The 20,559-nt window shown below is 38.4% G+C and overlaps 2 protein-coding genes across 2 annotated transcripts; one reads left to right on the top strand and one right to left on the bottom strand.

Moving 5' to 3' along the window:
- Nucleotides 1–56: 56 nt before the first annotated feature.
- On the bottom strand, nt 57–9,493 carry tespa1 (thymocyte expressed, positive selection associated 1). The gene is made up of 12 exons (XM_062444271.1): nt 9,254–9,493; nt 7,947–8,134; nt 7,556–7,598; nt 6,522–6,562; nt 5,895–5,948; nt 5,078–5,117; nt 4,473–4,520; nt 4,103–4,198; nt 3,621–3,829; nt 2,260–3,497; nt 1,039–1,126; nt 57–346 (listed from the first exon to the last, which is right to left on the bottom strand). The coding sequence occupies exons 2-12, from the start codon at nt 8,089–8,091 to the stop codon at nt 255–257; spliced, it is 2,094 nt and encodes a 697-aa protein (XP_062300255.1). The 5' UTR covers nt 8,092–8,134; nt 9,254–9,493; the 3' UTR covers nt 57–254.
- A 3,765-nt stretch (nt 9,494–13,258) lies between these two features.
- On the top strand, nt 13,259–20,455 carry sp1 (sp1 transcription factor). The gene is made up of 6 exons (XM_062444273.1): nt 13,259–13,342; nt 13,977–14,050; nt 15,045–16,440; nt 17,601–17,739; nt 18,032–18,222; nt 18,435–20,455. Exons 1-6 carry the CDS (start codon nt 13,336–13,338, stop codon nt 18,740–18,742), a joined length of 2,115 nt encoding a protein of 704 aa, XP_062300257.1. The 5' UTR covers nt 13,259–13,335; the 3' UTR covers nt 18,743–20,455.
- The last annotated feature ends 104 nt before the right edge of the window (nt 20,456–20,559 follow it).

Below are 20,559 nucleotides of genomic sequence, written 5' to 3'. Positions count from 1 at the left end.
ATATGTATATTCAGTATAAGCACTGTGAAAAAATATATGCTTTGCATATTCTGAACTTTTCTCATAGAAAAAATTCTACTTCAGTGCAGGGCCTCTGAAACCTTCACATGGGACCAGGTCTTACACAACCTTTAAATGTAGTCACTTTTAAATGTAAACACTTTCCAAATATTTTATAGGAAATTCTTGTCTTCAAGTCTGCTGGTGACAAACATCCCTTCAATGTTTGTTTTCATGGATTTCCAGGTTTCCTGTCATCTGTGATGTCTGTCTAACACAGGGCTGACTTCTTCATCTGCGTAGCCACTGCTGTCTGACTGAATACTGTCACCCCGGGCCACTGCACCTGGACAAAGACACAAATACAGTCAGGGAACAATTCCATGTACCGCTTCACAAATGCAGCTGCAGTTTGACCTGAATATACAATATACATACAGGATATACACATACAATACACAATTCCCAATGACAAATACATCTGCACAATTGCACCTGTATACACAAGCCTCTCAGAGTCAGAAATACTTTCACCCTTTTTTACAAAAATTCATCTTAACTGTAAAGTTTCTGACACATTTTCTCTGACATCAATACAAGACAGGTTAAACATTCAGGTTCAGAAATAACTTTTGTGCTCATTCAAATTTGTGTCCTCCTGCTAAAATCCTCAATGTTGAGAAGTGCAGCCCTCTGGTTACAGTAGCTGTTACAGAGGTGACAACATCTTCTTCTTCACTCATTATAGTTTAAACAGGGTCATCGCTGTATTTGTTGTGAACAGAATCGGCTATCTGGTGACCACACAAACTGTATTACACCTGCAACAATTAGTCCATTAATAGATTGGTCAGTTGACAGATAATTAAAAGGCAACTGTTTTGATAAGGGATTGATCATTTAAGCTATATCTTAAGAAGATTAATCGATAATGAAAACTTGTATTTACTGCCTTTGAACTAATGTTTTCATGCAAAAAAGTTAAATCACACACAAATTAAAAAAAATGTTTGTTTTTTTTTTGTTAATGTACTGTACCTTTATATTGATGTTTTGTGGCCAATGGAGAGGTTGTTATCCTTGTAGTTTCTGATTGTCCATAATCTTCCTCTCCTGCACTATGCACCTATTGAGAAAATTATATAGATTAGAGATATAGAGATTATACTGTATGTCTTTTTTTGACTTATGACTTATACTTATATAAATAGAAAGCATATCATGAAAATGTTATACAACATCAGGGCTGAAGATATTGTTTTATCATCAAAATCAAAGCGTATGCTTGCAAAGGATGCTATATAATAAGCTAAACTAGGCCCATCATGGTCCATTATTTAACCCCATTTACTGATATCAGTGGCTCTGTGTTATCAATAGTTGTCTTAAAAACAAACAGTCCGCTCCATCTGACAAATAACATGCATATACTGTTCTTTAGCCTGGTGTAGTTACATTTTGTTCGCTTCGCCTGTGGAAAATGCTGAATCTGAATCATTTTGAAAATTTACTAGCATAAAAAACAAGCAACTGTTGTAAAACAGGGGGAAAAAAAGTGGTTTCTAAAGATGCTGTGGAGCAGCAACAGACACTCAACACCACAGAGCCATATGAGAGTACCAAAATGAACTGCCATTCAGTGAGGCCAAAGTCGTATATATATACTGTATATATTTATATTTATATTTATTAAAGGTGAAATGTGTATAAAATATTTAAAATTGAAGATTGTTGTGCTGCAGAGATGTCCTGGCCTACATTTCATATTCGAAACGTCTTTGTTCGGCACGGATACCTGCAAAAACTGTGTCATTCATTTGAATATATTTTTAAATGAAAATGTGAATAATGATATCAAAATCAGAATCCTCTGTAATATCGCAAATCGTATCGCAATTGAAATATCAGTCAAAATAATCGCTTTTCAGCCCTAATTTAAATTGATGAATATTAATATGAAGCTTCCCTTTTCCTTCTGAATCCTTTTGCCAATTTCATAATGAATTTCATGGTGATCACAGACTCATGCCTAGATAGATGGGTGAATATTGAATACAAATGTTAATCAGTCTGATTAAATCTTTCCAGATAGAGCAACATGCTTTAAAGTTGAATGCTGCATATTTAGAGTATCTGGTAAAATTGTGCAACTTTCCTCCTTAATTTTAAAATGTATCATTGTTTTTAAAAAAAAAACATCATTCAGCCCCTAAGTCCATACATATTGTACATGAGAAGTAAAAATGTTGACAACAGTACCTCCTCCAGCTCAAAGGAGTTAACCTGTTGTAGGTTATTGGAGTTGTGCCCCAGGGCCTGAGGAGTCAGTGGGTTGAGATACTGGTTTTTGCTAAAGGACTCCTCACCAGTCTGAACACGCTTGACATTTGAAGTATGACTGGAATGTGGTGTGTTCAAGGAACAGGAAGAGACTTTGTCACTTTCCCAGCCAGTCACAGTGATGCAGTAATGGGTGTAGCTACCATTAGGGTCAAGGACAGGAAGTGATCTGGATACATCCACCTGTGTGGCTTCCCCTGAAGAGGCAGCATCACCTGAGCCTGTGTATGAGTCCTTGTCAGGCTCAGAGACATTTGTTTGAGTCATGTTTTGGACATGAGGTCTCTGTGATACAGAACATGATCTATCTATGCCTTCTGTCTCACAGGAGCTATGATGTAACGTGTTTGTTTTCACAGTGTGTGCATGCTGATGGCAGAAAGGCGCCTGGTGTACACTCTCCACTATCTGCGGACAGATTAGGTCAAACGTAACCTTGGCAACTGGTTTTAGATCAGCTGTCCTTGTGTCACTTTGAGGCAAACATGAGTCCAGCTCAGGCTGACATGAAAGAAACTGATGATCTGTTTCTATCACAGTTTCTCCTGATAATGATGACGCTAGAGATGTTCTCGAACTGTTAGTCATGCTTTCAGAGTCTGTTGGTTTGATGATTTTTTTATCATCATCATTATCTGTTTGTTTACTGTCCTGCATCTCCTCATGACAGCTTTTATTTCCATTTTGAAGACTGTCTGTGCCCTCCACAGTCTGCTCTGTTTGCTGTTCTTGACCACCGTTACAGGACGTATCAACATCCGTAACCTGCCTCACATCCGCAGCTGAATTGCCCTGATTATTTACCCCCAAATCCAGTTTCTTGGCGGGCCCGGTCTTGGCCTTATCCAGCACTATACCTACAACGTCAGGTAGACTTGACCTTTTCCTAGGTGAGGGCTGTGGCGAGGTGGAGTCTGATCCACGAGGAGACCCTGTGTAGAGGCACATCTTGGAGACGGTGTCCTTCAGTCTCTCCACAGGAGAGCGTGGCTCGCTGCGGATGCAGCTCCTGAAGCGTTCAATCTTTTCCACAGGAGATGAGGAAAAGGTGAATTCTGGTGTGGCCAGTTTCTGGAGAGGGGTGCGAGACACATGGGAGTAGAGGGAGTAGAAAGCATTGGCCATTGCGGTGAGCACTTGAACTTGTCTGAAACGACCTGTAGAAGGAATAAAATATAAATGAATACAAGTACAACACAAATGGTGATCCCAGAGCTATATCACCCCATCACACATCAAACAATCTACAGCAGAGTCATTTATTTAATCAATAGTCTTACTAGCGAGAGACAGGCTAGGATCCTCCTCTCGTATCCGCCGCAGCTGTGAATCTAGAAAAAGACGGAAGTTGATCCCCCGAGCCTGAGAGGGGAAGGTGAAGAAGCGGGGAGGAATACGCACAGTGACCTGTGGCTCATCATAGCCAAAACCCAGCTCATACAGAGTCTCCTCTGCATCCTCTGAACACATCTGCAGCACCTCAGATACACTAGTGTTCATGTGAGAATAGGAAGGGAAAAAGGTTTATCCTGGCATGTGGAGGGAGCACTTAATAAAATACAGTCAAAATGTGTTTTACCAAATAATTAAACACAAACAAATACATTAAAATGAATTATAAGAAAGATATCGCGATGAAATACTAATAAATAGAATAAAAATAGAACCAGGAAAAAGAGAAACTTGGATTTGCAAAGCTGTATCTTGATGAGCAGGTCATTCAAGAGCCAAAAGAAACCTAGAGAATAATGAAGTGTCTCACCTTGATACAGTTTTACAGGTGGAGTTGGAGAAACAGCTGGAGGCCATGCTGTGGCCCAAGTTCAATGTCGGCAGACATAGTGCCTGACGAGGGGTGCTATCAAACATGGGTAAAGATAATAATATATTTTAAGTGTTAAAATGCATATGACACAAAGTAGAATATAAATATTATTAATGTTAACAATGCAATCGCTGCAGAGTGAAAGTAAAAATCAGTCAGCTGAAAAACCTCACTTTGTTTATGCTTTCCATTTGCAAATATTTAAAAGGAAAACTAAGTCATCCAAAATATTTTTGCTGCGATACTTTTTCAACAACCCTTTTCATTATGTTTTCATCATGAAGAGGGAAAAAGTTTGATCACTGACCTGCTGAGTCTGATGGGGCGCTGTTTGATGGAAGGTTGCCTTGTGAGGCTTCAATGTCAGCACAGAGAGAGAAAAAAGACAAATAACCGTCTCCTTACTGGTCATTTCTTTGAGATTTTTTTACTATACTATTATATAAATGCATAAAGACAGGTTATTTCAAATATTATTTCAAAACATATAATAAGTTTACATATAAACGTCTCCACATAACCACAATAAAATGATAAATAAATAAACTACTGAATCATTTTAATAGAAACTGTGTTACTATGCAGGTATGAGCACAACCTTACAAATATCAATCCAGAGACTTAGCATGAAACTTGGACTGGAGGTACAGTTTATATGCCTAAATATTGTTTATGGCTCACTTAAATTAATTGCGTCCTTGCAGAAAAATATTAACGGACGTGTAACTATTAAAGACATCTGTGTCCTCAGTGCTGTTTCAGCTCTGTTAGTATGATGAGTAAAGCTACATGGATTCATATACAATATATATGAACTAATATTCACTTAATCAATAATAAAACATTCCTCTTGCATGTTTTTTTTTGCATTGTTTCATTGTTAATATCTTTTGGATTGCATTTGCTACTCACCCAATTCCAGGCGTAATGGCTCCACCATTTAACGCACAAGCTGAAACAAAGAACTCATTTCAGAATGGAAGAGAAATCTGTTGATATGCATCTAAATTATGTTTTCACATTTTTTTGGAAAACTAATGCAGGTGTGTTGGGTGGGTTACCCTAGTCAATTCAACCTAACAGCAACTACAGGTGCACTCTCATTTTTGCTCCAAACATGTTGACAGAAGCTTTCATACAGCTGCAGATGTAATGAAACACTTGTTGGTCGTGTTTAATAAAGGGACACTGATGCAAAGGGTGTATTGTTATGGATACTTTCTTGAAACTGCAAAAGGTATTAAAGTTAAGATAACCTCAAATTACACCCACAATATTAGCCCTGCCAATTGAATTGTAAAATAATTATATTTACAGACTCCATGACAACTTTCATAATGTAAATATTTAGGGCCCTGATAAGGCTGCATACTGCATGTGTAAGTGTAGTTACGTTTCATATAAAAACTCCTTTAACTATCTAACAAATTATTAACTTTTGAGTAAATAACAAAAAAGAACTTTCTGCTCAACACTTCCTCCTCTCAAAACACATCCTCCTTAGCAGAGGTGCAGTAGTGCTGTGTAACATTGGATGTTTCAGTGAAATATTAAATATATAATCGATATGCATAAATGGATGTCTCTTTGCATGTTTGTCACCATTATTACAGATAAAACTAACTTAAGCTTCAGCAGACAATAACACTTTATTTTCCTTTACACCCATTTCCTCCTTTGTGTGTGTTTGGGAGTGTACATGCGTGCCTGTGTGTGTTTCTCTACTTACCGTCAGCACCAAGGCTTAGGTCATCATCAGAAATGTTTGTTTTCAGCACCGACTCTGAAGGAAAGACACATTTAAAGCACTTTTAGACCAAGAAATCTTTCTCATATGTGTCATCACTTAAGGAAACTTTTATTTATTATAAAGTATTTCCACTTCATGCTACTTTATATTTCTACTACACTACAAGTCAGCAAAATATTGTATTGTTTACACCACTACATTTATTCAACAGTTTTAGTAACTCATCATTAAAAACTTCAATACAAAATATATGATGCAATTATCAAATATGATTAATAGTGTAGATCAAACTACTCAGCAATATAGTGTTAACAGTAAAATGCTGAAAATATAACATATAATACTATCAATACTCACAGTGGCCACTTCTTCTAAATACAAGTACTTCAACTTTTGATACTTTATATTTAACTTGAAGTGACACTTTCAATGCTGGACTCCTACTTGTAATGGAGTCGTTTTTATGTTGCAGCACTGTTTAGTTATGTGTGTGTGGAAAGGGGTTAAAGACAACAGAAAAGGGAACTTTTCAACACAGGCGGTTATAAAAATGACTTATGGGTAATAGCAGTATTCATGCCAAGCTTCATCTCAGTTTATACTCACCAAAACTCAGCTGCCCAGCGTTCACTGAGCATCCCTCCAACCTGTAAGACATAGTAATATTTCTACTGCATAAATGTGCACAAATATCCAGTCAGTTTCATTTGCATGTCATTTCCTCTATCAAAGAAGTGATGGCGCTTCAAGATAACCTCATCTGGAGTACAATAGCAGCAGTATATGTGGGAGTATATGCTTAAGACAGTCACTCATATCTACTCCCTGATCAGCTCTCAACAGGCTGATGAAGGCTACACTTCCTCTTGCTGAAACGTTCACACACTCGGCAGCATTAAAGTCAGCACCTTCAAACCGATCTGGTCATTTTCATGTTGAATTCTGAGAAGTAACAACCATGCAGCCACTCCTTAAACTGCACACTAAGTTACTGTGAAGAGATATTTAGATACCGACATGCTCTATGCAGTATTTCACTGACCACTAATGCAGCTTCCTTGTCGCTGGCTGCTATATGAGACATTTAATAATATGTGTCCTTCCTACATTCAGTTTCATTACAGGAAAAAGGAACTTTGTTTCTGGCTATATAATTGTGTTAGTATAAAACACAAAGGATTATAAAGGCTGAAACAACCACCTGACATAAGCTCGTTGAAGTGTTAGCATGTATAGCTTGACAATAAAAATGTTTGTAATCAACACTGTCATAAAAAGTTGTATGCATGCATGTCCAAGGCTAGACAGCTCACAGTTGTTTAATTCAAGACTGTTAGATATCCTGAGAACAAAATTTGCCTTTGCTGCATATAAAGTTTGGAGCATTATGTTTTTAAAGAACTCAAAATATTTTTTCTTCACATGTGACTGGAAAAATGCATTGAATGTCAGCGTGGTGAAAACAATACTGTGGCTACCTTTTTGCACTGTCTTCCTGGAACACCTGACCTCAGACGTCAGTTTCCACTTTCTACATACAATTGTTTGTTAAACCAGTTTCCAGTGACTGACACCTTGTCCTTTAAACTAAAAGAGCTAAAAAATTATCATCTTACAACAAACATAGTAAAGTTACTCACCCACAACCCTGGAGCCAGTTCTCAATCTTTCCTGTGACGCATCCTGTGGAAATCACACATATGCAACACTTTACTTTCTGAGTAATCTTCATAAGATAAATGACTTCTGGTTCTTCTAGTGGACTTCACTTTTTTAACAAACATACAGTATACACTCTAATATACAATATGTCTCTTAAGAAAAGTGTTAACTTCTGTAACACTATGTTTTGTGATTTCTAAAAGAAGAAGTGATCTGAGTTTTAATCTGAGTCACTTGTTGGTTGGACCACTTCTTTTATTCCATTTATACTGTCACAAATTAAAGTGCTGACATAATCAAACATAAATTGTAGATACAGGACAGATGAGTGTGACTACATCTATCACACTCTGCTGGGTTTGAACTGACCCTCTGAGAAGACATCGTCGTCAGCTGTAGAGGCAGAGGGGAGGTTACACAGTGGTCCATCAGGGTCCAGTTCCTCCAATGTGGGCCACTGTCGACTGCTGTTGATCCAGGCTCGCCGCCTCACTGTGGAGGACGGGCTCTCCATGGCCTCAGTTCACAGACAGCCCAGGAGCATGGACGGGTTGAAGCTGCAGCAGCACAAGAGAGATGAAACATGATCAATAAAGTTTTAACGATTTCATTGATGTGCTTGAAAGACTGAGGCAGTAATTTATGAAGAAAACTACAGTAGAGGAATCCCTCCATTCATTTATTCTGTTTAAATAAACTTTAATGAACAATTAATAAATCCTGACTAACTTTTTCATGACATGTTACAGAGACATATTCCTCTGGATGACAATAACTGACCAAGGAAAATTTATTAAAGCTAAAACTTAACACTTAAAAGCTAATAGCAGCCTCAATCAGTCTTATCATAATATAATAAAAGCTGTAACAAAGAGCTCAACTACACCACACTACACTACACATCAAAATCAAGTCTGAGGTCAAATTTAAGTTGCCATATGTGGCAAAATATACAGTAAAAATGAGTGTAATGTAATGTAATGTAATGTAATATTTCTTCAAGACCAAAATGACAAACACATAAGGACATAAACAATATACAGTAAAGAGGATGACTGCATGGACAACCAGGGTAATAAAATATATAGTTGTTCCAGTAAACTAATTACTTATTTAAGATATGCTTACTTACTAGCTATAAAAATGATATAAAGTGACATACAGTAATGAAGGCAGACATGTAAAACACAGAAATACAGAGTGACAGGTGTATACATCCAAATACATTCAAATTAAAACGTGGAGTGGATGAATATTGAATTAATGTATCAACATAATTGCAAGTATATTGATTCTAATGTATAAGCCCAACAAGACATTTGGTTTGTTTATATGAACTGAAAAACAAACCCACCATATAGGACATAAATGATGTATACTACTTATTTTTATCAAGATAACATAACTTTTTGAAAACATTAATGAATGTTTCATAGAGATTTTAAAAGTATTGCCGTGTTTGTGTGTGTGTGTGTGTGTGTGTGTGTGTCATCCAAAAATATAAAATAAGATTTTAAGAGTATTTCTACAACCTACCCTTCTATGAAAATGTGTCTGCAGGTTGTGTAGATTGTTAATTGATATTTTAGCTGCAATATGTAGACGTATTCCGAGTTTTCCAACATTTAGAGCAAAAAACAAAGTGAACAGACTTGAGAGAAGAAAAGCAACATTACCTCCATCGACGCAGGTTTCACTTAAGTTACACTGGCGCTCTTTCTCTCATTTCCTGTTGTGGCACACTGAGATATCTGAAAGTTATCTGCAATCTTCAGCAAATTGTCAAGCTGCATCCAGCCTGTTCTGGTATTCAGAGATAAAATGACAATTAGGAGTTTCGTGTAAGTTGCTCTGAAGCATGTCAGCAGACCTACAGGCTATGTGTGTCTGAATGATCGCAGGGGATGTGCACTGTGCAGCTTGTAGGAAGTGACTTTGCATCTCATCTAAAACAACCACAGTTATCAGCGTGGGACGCAGCTGCGACACATCCTGCAGAAACAAAACCCAGATACACTCAACATGTTGCTGGAAATGTCAAAGGCAGGTAAAGGTTAACTATACAAAAGATGTGATGGAATCATAACAATAACATGATATAATAAGCAAACACAGCAACACAATGACTTACTGTATTTTAAAAAGCAGAGTATCTGAACCAGAACTTATACTGTTAAAAACTTTTCAACATGCATACATAATGTAAGAATCTTTATTAATGATTTATTAACATTTAGAGTCTCAGCTGACAGTAAATGTTCCTATTGGCTCAGGTAGAAAGTGAAGCTCTTCATCCTTAAGCAGTTATGATTAATAATCAAGTGCTTCTTATCAATGGCCTAAACTGTATCTATAATGTATTTATTAACAGTACTAAATCCATTCTTTGCGACCTATAACCCCTTCATAAAAGATTACTAATAAAGTACTACATGCTTCTTTCATGTTATTTATTTTCTTAATTGCATGCATATAGGCCTGTAAAAGCCCAATCCACATGGACTTATAACATTTACATTATTACATTATAAGACACCAAAAGACCTGTTGCAGTGGTCAGACAAGTAAGTAACTTACACATAACTGCTGCAATCAAAGAACTTTGTTTCTTGTTTTACAAATAAAATTTGCCACAAAAAGGTTCTCCACCTGCTGATTTTGGGTTTGGATGGGTTAAAGCTGCAGCAACAGAGAGATGAAACATGAACAATATATATAAAAAATAAATAAATAAATAAATAAATATATATATATATATTCTGTCTTAATAAACTTTAATGAACAATAATAAAACCTGACCAACTTATTAATGACATGTTACAGAGACATATTCTTCTGGATGACATTAACTAACCCAGTAAAACTTATTAAAAGCTAATGTCAGCTTAAATCAGTCTAACGGTCATATAATTAAGCTATAACACAGAACTCAAATACACATCAAGATCAAGTTTGAGGTTTAAGTTATCATAGTTGTTATCTCAAATATAAAAATGCAGTAAAAATGAATGTAATGTTTCTTAAAGACCAAAATGACAAACATTAAAAAAAACATAAGGACATAAACAATATTAAGAGGATGACTGCATAGACATGAAACAAAACTCATGTTTTCATAATCATCCAAACAGAGGAACTCATCAAAAAGAAATGACATTTACTAAAAAGTGTAGAATTTAAATCTCCAGGAAAACCGTGAAACCAGCTTGTTTCTATACATTATCTTATAGTGATCTATTTGACCATTCTGTGCACATAAATGTATAACTCCTCTGCTTCATATAAGACTCTAGACTGTGGCTGAGACAGTGTGTTAATAATTTAGCTTTGTACCAACCATCAACAGACCATCTTCCCTCAAACACAAGGGGCAATTTATAATGAAGATTAAACCTGACTAATCCAAGGATGTTCATGTTAAATATTTCAGTTAAACATCTTCCTAGTGAGCTGCTGTTCAGGCATGTTCACAAGACTGGTGGTTATGTCAATGTATCATTTTTCATGAAAGCTATTATGCAAATATGACAACCTGTTCATCATTTTACAGATATAAATTATTGACTGCTAAATTGTGCTTCTTGCTCACCCTTCTTGCATAGTGTGGAGTGACAGGGAGCTGGTGCACGGAGGACTGGCTGCCTGATAATTCCCATTTCCTGTTTTTTCTCATGCAAATTATGCATATTGCAGTCAAATGTTATTGCACATAGGCCAATGAATATTTGCACTGTATTTTTTTTAATCTAAACCACTGATTGGATCAGCTTATCTGAGCAACATTACAGGTATCTGTGCAAACTAACACTAACTACAGTATTGCTTCCATGTAAACTTTGGCTAGATGTGTATGCTTTTTTGTGTGTATTGTATATTATCTTATTATTTTAGTATTTACAATTGTTTTAGTGTACTTTTCTCTATTTTATTGCTATTGTCTTTGTCTGTTTGTCTGTTCTGGCACCTGCACCAACACAAATGAAATAAAAGTCTACATTTTAAGGCCTGATTATGTGTTTGTGTGTGCACTGTTATAAATAAACAAGATAAATAAGTCACATCTGTGTCTAACTTGAGGAATATGTTTGACGTGACAGCATTGGGGTGGTGCAGGCCTGGTCTGAGGATGGACTCCACCCTCTGTCCTGTTTACATGGGCACATGTGCTGCTTCTCTGACAGCCCCCTCACACATCCCAGTTATACAAGCCCTCCCACATGAGGACCATTTTCTCCTCCCAGTGCAGTATCAGCCACTGTGTGTGCATATGTGTGTGCGTGTATGTGTGAGGGAGGGAGGGGGGTCCCTTCCCTTCTCCTCCACCGTGGCCGACTCCTCCCGCCTCCTTGCTTGTTTCCCAGCCCACAAGGCGCCACCAGGGAGTGGCTATGGCCACGACTGAAACACCCGTTCCCACCTCCGTGTTCAAACAGAGGGAGGAGCATCTTTCATATGAGGAGTAATAAGACAGTATCTCTGCCAGAACAACTGGAAATATTCATGTTTTAGTGAACTTATTTACTCATTGCGCCTTTTAAGCGGTAAACAGATAACCCAACGTCAATCATACTCAGAGGTACTACCTAACATGCTTGGTACCGCCCATTTCTCCGCCTCTGAGCCAATCATATGAGTGAGTTAATACTTGTTGGCAGAAACGACCTTTCCCATTGGACCACAGTAACAATCCTTTGCAAGTAGCTCTCAGAGAGGTGCACTTGTTTATGTGTTGGGGTAATGCCAAAGTGCAGTCACCAAAAATGCATGAATACATGAATTTAAAAACACAAAACATCCCCATTTCAGATAATGTTATTGGATTTAATAAGATTTATTTGTGTTGTTTGGCATTTGGACTGGCAGATTTTTTACTTAGTGTAATTTGAAAGAGCAATCTACTACTAGAAATAGTTTTATTTTTATTTTTAATCTGTGTCATCCTTGATTAAATAATACCCATTAAGAAGCATCTTAAGAAATAGTTGATTCATTTTTAGCTCAGTTCTTATTTGCATAATATTTATTTATTGTATATTTGAGCTAGTTTTTTAGTTTAGTTATTGTATATATATGTATATATTTAGCCTATTTAGCCTTTCGTCATTTTACCTTTTTTTAACCTCATTGTTGGCTGGACTATCTATCTATCTATCTATCTATCTATCTATCTATCTATCTATCTATCTATCTATCTATCTGAATACATATATTGCTGTTTTTAATTCTTTGAAATCAATATTTTTCATATTTTGTAAATAAATCATGACATGGGCTTATTTGTAACACACATGGGCTTAAATGGTGTCACAGTACCAATTAAGCCCATGCCAGACTTCTGACTTATTTCTTATATCTTATTTTATATAAATAATCTGAACTAATGAATACATTTTCAAATGAGAGAAAAACACCTGAACTTAGATGTTGGTGGTCTATCTATCTATCTATCTATCTATCTATCTATCTATCTATCTATCTATCTATCTATCTATCTATCTATCTATCTATCTAAGACAGTAAGTGTGTCCTTAGGTTAATATCACTATATCAAACTGTGATTTTAAAATGTTGACATTAAATACTACAAACGCTGGTCGCAGTTTATTCCCCGCGCAGACTCCGGGCTCCGCGGGGCCATAAATGAAACGCACCCTCCCTTCTCCTTCACAGAGTGGGAGTCCGTCAAGTTAGTGTGAAGTTGTGAAAAGTTGTCAACCCCGAGAAAAAAAAGAAGAGAAACTCCTCCCGTCTTCAAATTATGAGCAGTAAGTGAACTTTTTTTGCAATAAGTAGCGTGTTGTGAACGAAGCTTTAAGTTACCAGCTACAAGTGGAAGTGAAGTAGGTGACTTTGAGCGTGTTCACTGTACAGATTGTGTGTGTTTTTGTGGCGTCTCAAGCAGTTTCAAAGTGGCCAACTACTTATCTGCTAATTGTCGGTATTTAAGTTAGCTAACAACATTTAGCCAACTAACTAGTTAACAGCAACGAAAGTATTGTTTTTAACCGGCCTTTAAAACACTGCAACTTGGCCACATATAAGCTAGCTAACTAGTTACATTTAGTAGTGTAGATAAGCTTATTTCTCTCTGTGTGACTTGTTGTGTGAGTTAATGTTAGCTTAGCCAATAAGCTAGCTGGCCCTTCAGGCACTTGTGGTTGCATTTCCTTACCTTACTTGTCATGTATTTGCTTCACGTTGACGACACAGATAGTATAGTTTTTTATGGTAATTTTGTGTCGATTGTATGAAGGCTGTGTGTGTGTGTGTGTGTGTGTTTTGCTTGGCTTTTTTAATTTATTTTTTTTGGTTTAACGCAACTCAGTTTTAAAGCGTCTGCCTGGTTGAAAGTTGAAGAGAAGTGATGTTTGTAAAACTCTCCTTCTTCTTCTTCCGCAGATCAGCAGCAGGGTGAAATGGCCGCTGCAGAGAGCGGTGGAGGCTTCAGTCAAAAGCGAAACACAAACTCACAAGTAGGTTAAACCCAGAATTCCTTCCCAATGCCATGTCTGATGATTTGTCTGCTGGGAAACATACATCTACTCCCTGACTCACACCCACTGGACCCGATGTGTGTTTTTGTGTGCAGTTTCATTCACTCTTAGACATAATCTAATGTAGAGACGTGTGTGGTGTTGTTGATTTTCTCTCTGGAGCACATGTCACCGGGGTGGGAAATGGGCAGGTAAAAATCGCCCACACTGGGTGTTCCCGTCAAACCCCTGCACTATCATGTGCATTTCGCTCGGCCCATTTGGCTGGCCTTGGAGGGGGTGGCTAGAGGAGTGTGTCAGTTTATAGGGCAAAATAAAAGTGTGGGAGGGAGATGGGTGGGTTTGGGGGGAGGGGAGGCCGAGCCCGCCGCTGCTGTGGGAATAAAATATGGTCCCTCCCATCTTCTCCCACCCTGTTTCCCCCCCTTGGACTTCTCTCTTCAGCCCCTGAGAAGTGCTGGAAAGGGACTTAAGTGACAAAAATGGGTTTCATGTTATAAATTGGCATTTGCAAAGCCAGCCAGACAATGTAAGTGTTTACATGAATAGGATTTTTTTTTTTAATTAAAATTGAAATGTCCTTTCACTTCCTAGTTTCATCATATCCACTTTTACACATGGTTAAATTATTTTAGCAGTGTAGTTTGCTTTTTGATCTTTTTTAAAATCACTTGTGTCATTATGCTGCTCTATTTATCCTAATTATATTTTACTCCACTTTGTTATTGTAATGCACTTTTTAAAGGTTTGTTTGTTCATTAGTTATTATTATTATCATCATTATATTGGTGTTATTATTTCCTTTGCTATTTCAACAGCCTCAGTAAGTGTAAAATGGGCCTAAAATAATATAAAATATTGATATATTTTGTCACAGCTGCAGCATCAACATATATGTTGTATAGATGTATTTTTGTTCTAATGTCCTTCTCTTTTCCTTTTTTTTTTGTCTTTAAATGTATTCTCTTTCCAGGACTCGCAGCAGCCATCTCCTCTTGCCTTGCTGGCAGCCACATGCAGTCGGATTGACACACCAGGAGAGAATGATTCACCTGCTGACCAACAACAGCAACACCAGCAGCAACAGCTGGACATGAATCAAGGTGTTTTCACCTCCAGTGCCAATGGCTGGCAGGTTATCCCTCTCGGTGTTCAAGCGACCTCAGGCACCAACACCATCACCACCGATTCTTCAGGGGTGATGACGATCGGAGATGCAGGAAAGAGCAGACAGGTGCAGTCACCATCAGCAGTTGCTGTAAGCACTCAGGGACAGCAGCAGCAGGCACAGCAATATGTAGTTGCTCAGGCTCCATCACTGCAGGGTCAGCAATTGCTCACCACCCTATCAGGTGTGATGCCCAACATTCAGTACCAGGTTATTCCTCAGTTTCAGACAGTAGATGGGCAACCTCTGCAGTTTGCACAGGCTCAGCACGATTCTGGTGTTTCTGCAGCAGGACAAGGACAGCAGTTTCAGATAGTGTCCTCTCCCAATGGCCAGCAGATAATAGCTGCAACTAACAGAGCTGGTGGAGGAGGAAACATCATAACGATGCCCAGTCTCATTCAGGGAGCAATCCCCATACAAAATATTAGCTTAGGCAATGGCGTATTACAGAACCAGCCCCAGTTCCTCGCAAATATGCCTGTGTCACTAAATGGAAACATCACTTTGTTGCCCGTCAGTGCTGGAGCCAGCGGTGCAGGTGGAGATGCAAATGGTGGAGGGGATACAGGGGGAAACCAGCTTATACAGCAGCCAGTGTCTTCCAACAGTGGGGCAGGTTACATGACAAGTGCGTCCACTGTCACCACGCAGACGACGTCTTCTTATGGAATGACCCAAACACACAACAGTAATGTAGCAGTGACGGGGACATTACAGCAGAACACAGCATCTTCTCTGGGCATCCCTATACAGCCAGACAACAGAGACGGACAGCAGCCACAGCAGATCCTTATCCAACCTCAGCAAATTATTCAAGGTGGAACACCCCTCCAGACCATACAGGCAGGTACTGTCACGACTGCAGGCGGTCAAGTATTTGCTGCTCCAACTCTCAGCCAGGAAGGGCTTCAAAACCTTCAAATTATGCCAAACACAAGCCCCATCCTGCTGCGCACTGTTGGGCCCAATGGCCAGGTGAGTTGGCAGACCATTCAGATCCAGAGTCCAGCAGGAGCACAGATCACACTGGCCCCGATGCAGTCTCTCTCGCAGCTGGGCCAGACTCAGGGACCTGCTGCAGCTGTCAACACTGTGCAGATCCCGAGCCTCCAAACCATAAATCTCAACTCACTCGGCAGCTCAGGGCTGCAGATGCACCAGCTGCAGGGTCTTCCCATCACCATCGCCAGCACAGGAGGTCAGTCAGTAGCCTGCTTTCCAGGAATTATTGATGTGTGGTTTAAAAATGTTTACATAATTGTTCGTTTGGTTGCAAATGTTTTGAAGTTGAGATATGCAAGAACATTAAATCAACACATTTTTCTTGGAAATATTTTGAGCCATCACTGACTCGGGACCCCATAGTGTGTGTGAAGAAGGGTGTCATCCAAAGTGTAGAATTTGTAAATTGAATGTCATTATTGTCAAAGTTATTTGACTTTCTAGTCATTACTTTTTAAAATTGTAGTGTGCATTTATCTATTTTGTGTTTGATCAAAATGACAAGGGGCTTAACCCTTAACCTTTTTATTTTGTTAATTTAGACAAGAGTGAGAAAAAAACAACTACATTTATACACCATTAGAACAATTGACAGTTGTGTTGAGTAAATATGTAAACAAAATTAGTTTCAATTGGTGTGCTGGAGTTCCTGAAATGCAAAGTATCTTGTATCTCTCAATTTGATCTCTTTCCCTTTGTGTGTGAACTACACTTTACTGGTTTAACCAGTTCAACTGGCCCAGTTTCCTTGAGCTCTTTTCTGCACTGCGTGTGTTTACATGTGTTGTAATTTTTTTTCTTTTTCTTTTCTTGTTCGTACTGCATCTCTACAGACGATGGCCACATAGCTGTAGTTCAGAACGACCACAACTTCTGTGTCGGAAGGGGTGTAACTTGACCCCTCCCATCACATAGCAGCCTTTATCATGTCTTAACCCCTCTTCAGTTGTGACACTAACAATCCCTCCCATTAATTTGTATGTCCATGCCAGTTTACATTTTATGAAATACTAAAGTTTGTGAGGAGTCATTGCGCAATCATTGGGTGGAATTTTCTCTGTTATTATTATGAAATCATGTGCTCCCCATCAGCTATGCAGCAGGCTTTGTTGTGGTGACATTTAACCAAAATGTACTTTAGTATTGAAGCTTAAGCCTCCAGCTATCCAGCCTTTAAATGTACAGTATATTCACGTGTAACTTGATGTTATTCATATTCAAATGGTACGTCTCACTGTACTTAAACTGCTAGTAAAACATTTCTGAAGCCCCAGGGTTTACTATTATTTGATTCTTAAGCAATGTTGAACAAAGAAATTATCTCACACCTGAGTATTTTCTCTTCCATCGCTACAGGAGAACAGGCATTGCAGATGAGCGGTGAAAGTTTGGATGATAGTACAGCCATTGGTGAGGATGTAAGCCCTCCTCCTCAAGGACGACGTAACCGCAGAGAAGCCTGTACCTGCCCCTTCTGCAAGGATGGAGAAGGACGGTATGTAACTTAACCAGCTGTACGTCTATATTGTGCCTATTTAGTCGGTGATTTTAGTACAGCATCTTAATTTTTTTTCTGTGAAACATCTGTGTGACTGAGACTGATATCAGTGATTTACTGTTATTTGACTACAATAAGATAAGGTTCATGAGGAGCAAATAGTTTTACTTGTGACAGACTGACAGAGAATTGCTTTCATTTACATGGTCTCTCCTCAGAGAACCCTATAAATATCACATGGAAAAAAGTCAGTCATACTTAAATCTTTTATGGTTTGTATATCAAACAGTGACCCAACTAAAAAGAAGCAGCACATTTGTCACATCACCGGATGTGGGAAGATCTACGGCAAGACATCCCACCTGAGGGCTCACCTCCGCTGGCACACGGGAGAACGGCCCTTCGTCTGCGGCTGGTCTTTCTGTGGCAAACGATTCACCCGTTCAGATGAACTTCAGCGCCACAAGAGGACGCACACAGGTGACGTTTAGCATTTAGTTTGTGACATTTAGTCACACACAGCTACAAAATATCATGTCACAATCAACTCCAAGACATATTTCAAAAGTGGTTTCTGACGTGGAGAGTTAAAGATAAGACTGTGTGCGTACACAACCATCTCACCAAGAGACTAAGGAATTCTTTTTTTCCCCTGTAGGATTAATCTGACTTTTATTTCTATCTCTGTTTAGGTGAGAAGAGGTTTATTTGCCCAGAGTGTCCAAAACGCTTCATGCGCAGCGACCACCTCTCCAAGCACATCAAAACCCACTTAAACAAGAAAACAGCCACCGTCGCCAACAACAGCACCACAGTTTCGACTGATGCTGGTTCCCCTGCGGCAGGAACGGAAGCCGGCACTGGAGCAGTGTCGGCCAGTGACCAGCACACCATTGTCACCATGGAAACCTTATCTGCAGAGAGCATAGCTCGATTAGCCAGCAGTGGGATCAACATGATGCAGGTGGGCCTTCACCAGATTAATGGCAACAGCTACTAAGAACGGAGGAGGAGCAGGACGATGGCCTTGGTGGACGTTGTATTTGGACGTTTCAGGTTAAAAAGGGCACGTCTGACTGCAGACACAGAACCTCTCAAAGGCTTTAGGCGGGAGAAGTGGTCACAATGCAACATAAGACACTATTGAGAACTGAGGCAGAAATGCTGATTTCCGTCTTCCCAGGTATCTGTGGCATTTAAAGATCATAGGTGGTTGAGTTGGATTAAAATGTTAGACTAGAGAAATCATCATGAAATCTTATTTCCCCTGAGTGGAAATGGCAATACACTAACATTTGTCCCACACGAAGCACCAATCTTAATTGATAATGGGATTGCAATAAAACACACAGACCAGCTCACTTGACGTAGAATTGTTAGTAATATTCTCTCTACAGCCGTCTTTAGTAAAGAGATGACACTACTAAGTCAGACTCTCACCCTTGTTTCCAAGGATGTGAGCTTTGCAAACTTCTGCCCCTCTTTACCTCAGGTGGTTCTTGCCCTCTCAAACTGGGCTGCTATATATATCATGCGTGCCCCTCAGGTTAACTAGCCCTCATCATCCCATAATGCTGAATTCCCCTGTAAAGCTAAAGTGGAATATTATCATCATAACCTCTGGCAGCAAACATTTAGCTCTCTGAATGTGTTCACAAACTAACAATCTCACTATCATAGGAATAATATGTGAAGCGTTTTAGGAGTTTAGAAGTGGGCTGGAGTACATTAGGTCATGACCTGGTCAGAGCCAGAAGCACTAATCAGTGTGAGGATGTAGGTGTTTAAGAGCACTGAAATCCTGAGAATAACTGTTTAACCTCTTGTGTAGGTACACACATCCAAGCCATCATGCTTTGATATGTTTATCATAGCAAAAAAAACCTTTTTGATTTTTTTTTTATGTGTATATATATATATTTGCTAATGTAAAGGCTACAGAAATTCTTAGTATAGGCAGGATCATCTTACGTGATTGTGAGAAATTGCCTTTCAGTTGTATGAACCTCTCATGCACAATCAATCTTAATCTTATGTTATAACTTTTATATATATATGTAGATTAAATGTGTAAACTTTAAGAGCCTTTTCTGTCATAGAATAATGTATTCTATACAGTCCTGATCTTCCCAGTACTTTCTTTCTGTGGTATACTTATTATCTGAGACTTTGCCTTGCAGTCACATCAGTTTCTTTTGTGGAGAATTGTTTAGTCATATCTGCTCAGAGTGAAGTATTTTGTAATAATGACCAGACAGCATAAATATGTAAGCTCAAACCAAAGGTTCATACTCAGTTTATAAGCAAAACTAGGAAAACTGTCTTTGGTCCATGAACTTTCTAATACATTTTACACTTGTAATGCATACATTTAAGTTCTAACTGGAAAATATCCAGCTTAAAGGCAAACCTCGGCGCACATCCCTTTGTTGTCCAAATAAATAAGTTGAAAAATATAGTAAGGGTCAAGGTTTTTCTGAAAAGATGTGCTTCTCACCATTGTATTCATTTTGTGATCTGCTTAATTTGAGGAACAATTGTAAATTTCATGTCAGAAAATGTGTTTAAAAACTCTCCTTTGAAACTCTACAGACTAAGTTCATTGGACAACAAGTGCTCTTATTTCTTTTTGCCCCATTTTAAATAAGGGATTTTATATTGTGTGTATTCTACTACTGCAAATGCCAACAGCTGGATTAAAATTATGAATTTACTTTTGTCTTGTTTCTTTGCAAATTTATGTCCCAATCTAACACGCAACAGTAAGTTGGTCGAAAACTTTATTCATTTAAAATCACAGGATGTGTAAAGACCAAA

Source organism: Scomber scombrus, chromosome 3 (assembly GCF_963691925.1).
Source record: "Scomber scombrus chromosome 3, fScoSco1.1, whole genome shotgun sequence".
Lineage (NCBI taxonomy): Eukaryota > Metazoa > Chordata > Actinopteri > Scombriformes > Scombridae > Scomber > Scomber scombrus.
This window is presented reverse-complemented; position numbering and strand designations above follow the sequence as displayed.

What these genes read in the sequence shown, in the direction of transcription:
- tespa1 (XM_062444271.1), bottom strand. Translation starts at nt 8,091, where the DNA reads ATGGAGAGCCCGTCCTCCACAGTGAGGCGGCGAGCCTGGATCAACAGC. An exon ending in CGACGATGTCTTCTCAGAGG is followed by an intron (nt 7,599 to 7,946) that starts GTCAGTTCAAAC and finishes TGATTTCCACAG; the next exon opens with GATGCGTCACAGGAAAGATT. An exon ending in ACCTGTAAAACTGTATCAAG is followed by an intron (nt 3,830 to 4,102) that starts GTGAGACACTTC and finishes CATGAACACTAG; the next exon opens with TGTATCTGAGGTGCTGCAGA.
- sp1 (XM_062444273.1), top strand. An exon ending in AGCGAAACACAAACTCACAA is followed by an intron (nt 14,051 to 15,044) that starts GTAGGTTAAACC and finishes TTCTCTTTCCAG; the next exon opens with GACTCGCAGCAGCCATCTCC. An exon ending in CCACAAGAGGACGCACACAG is followed by an intron (nt 18,223 to 18,434) that starts GTGACGTTTAGC and finishes ATCTCTGTTTAG; the next exon opens with GTGAGAAGAGGTTTATTTGC.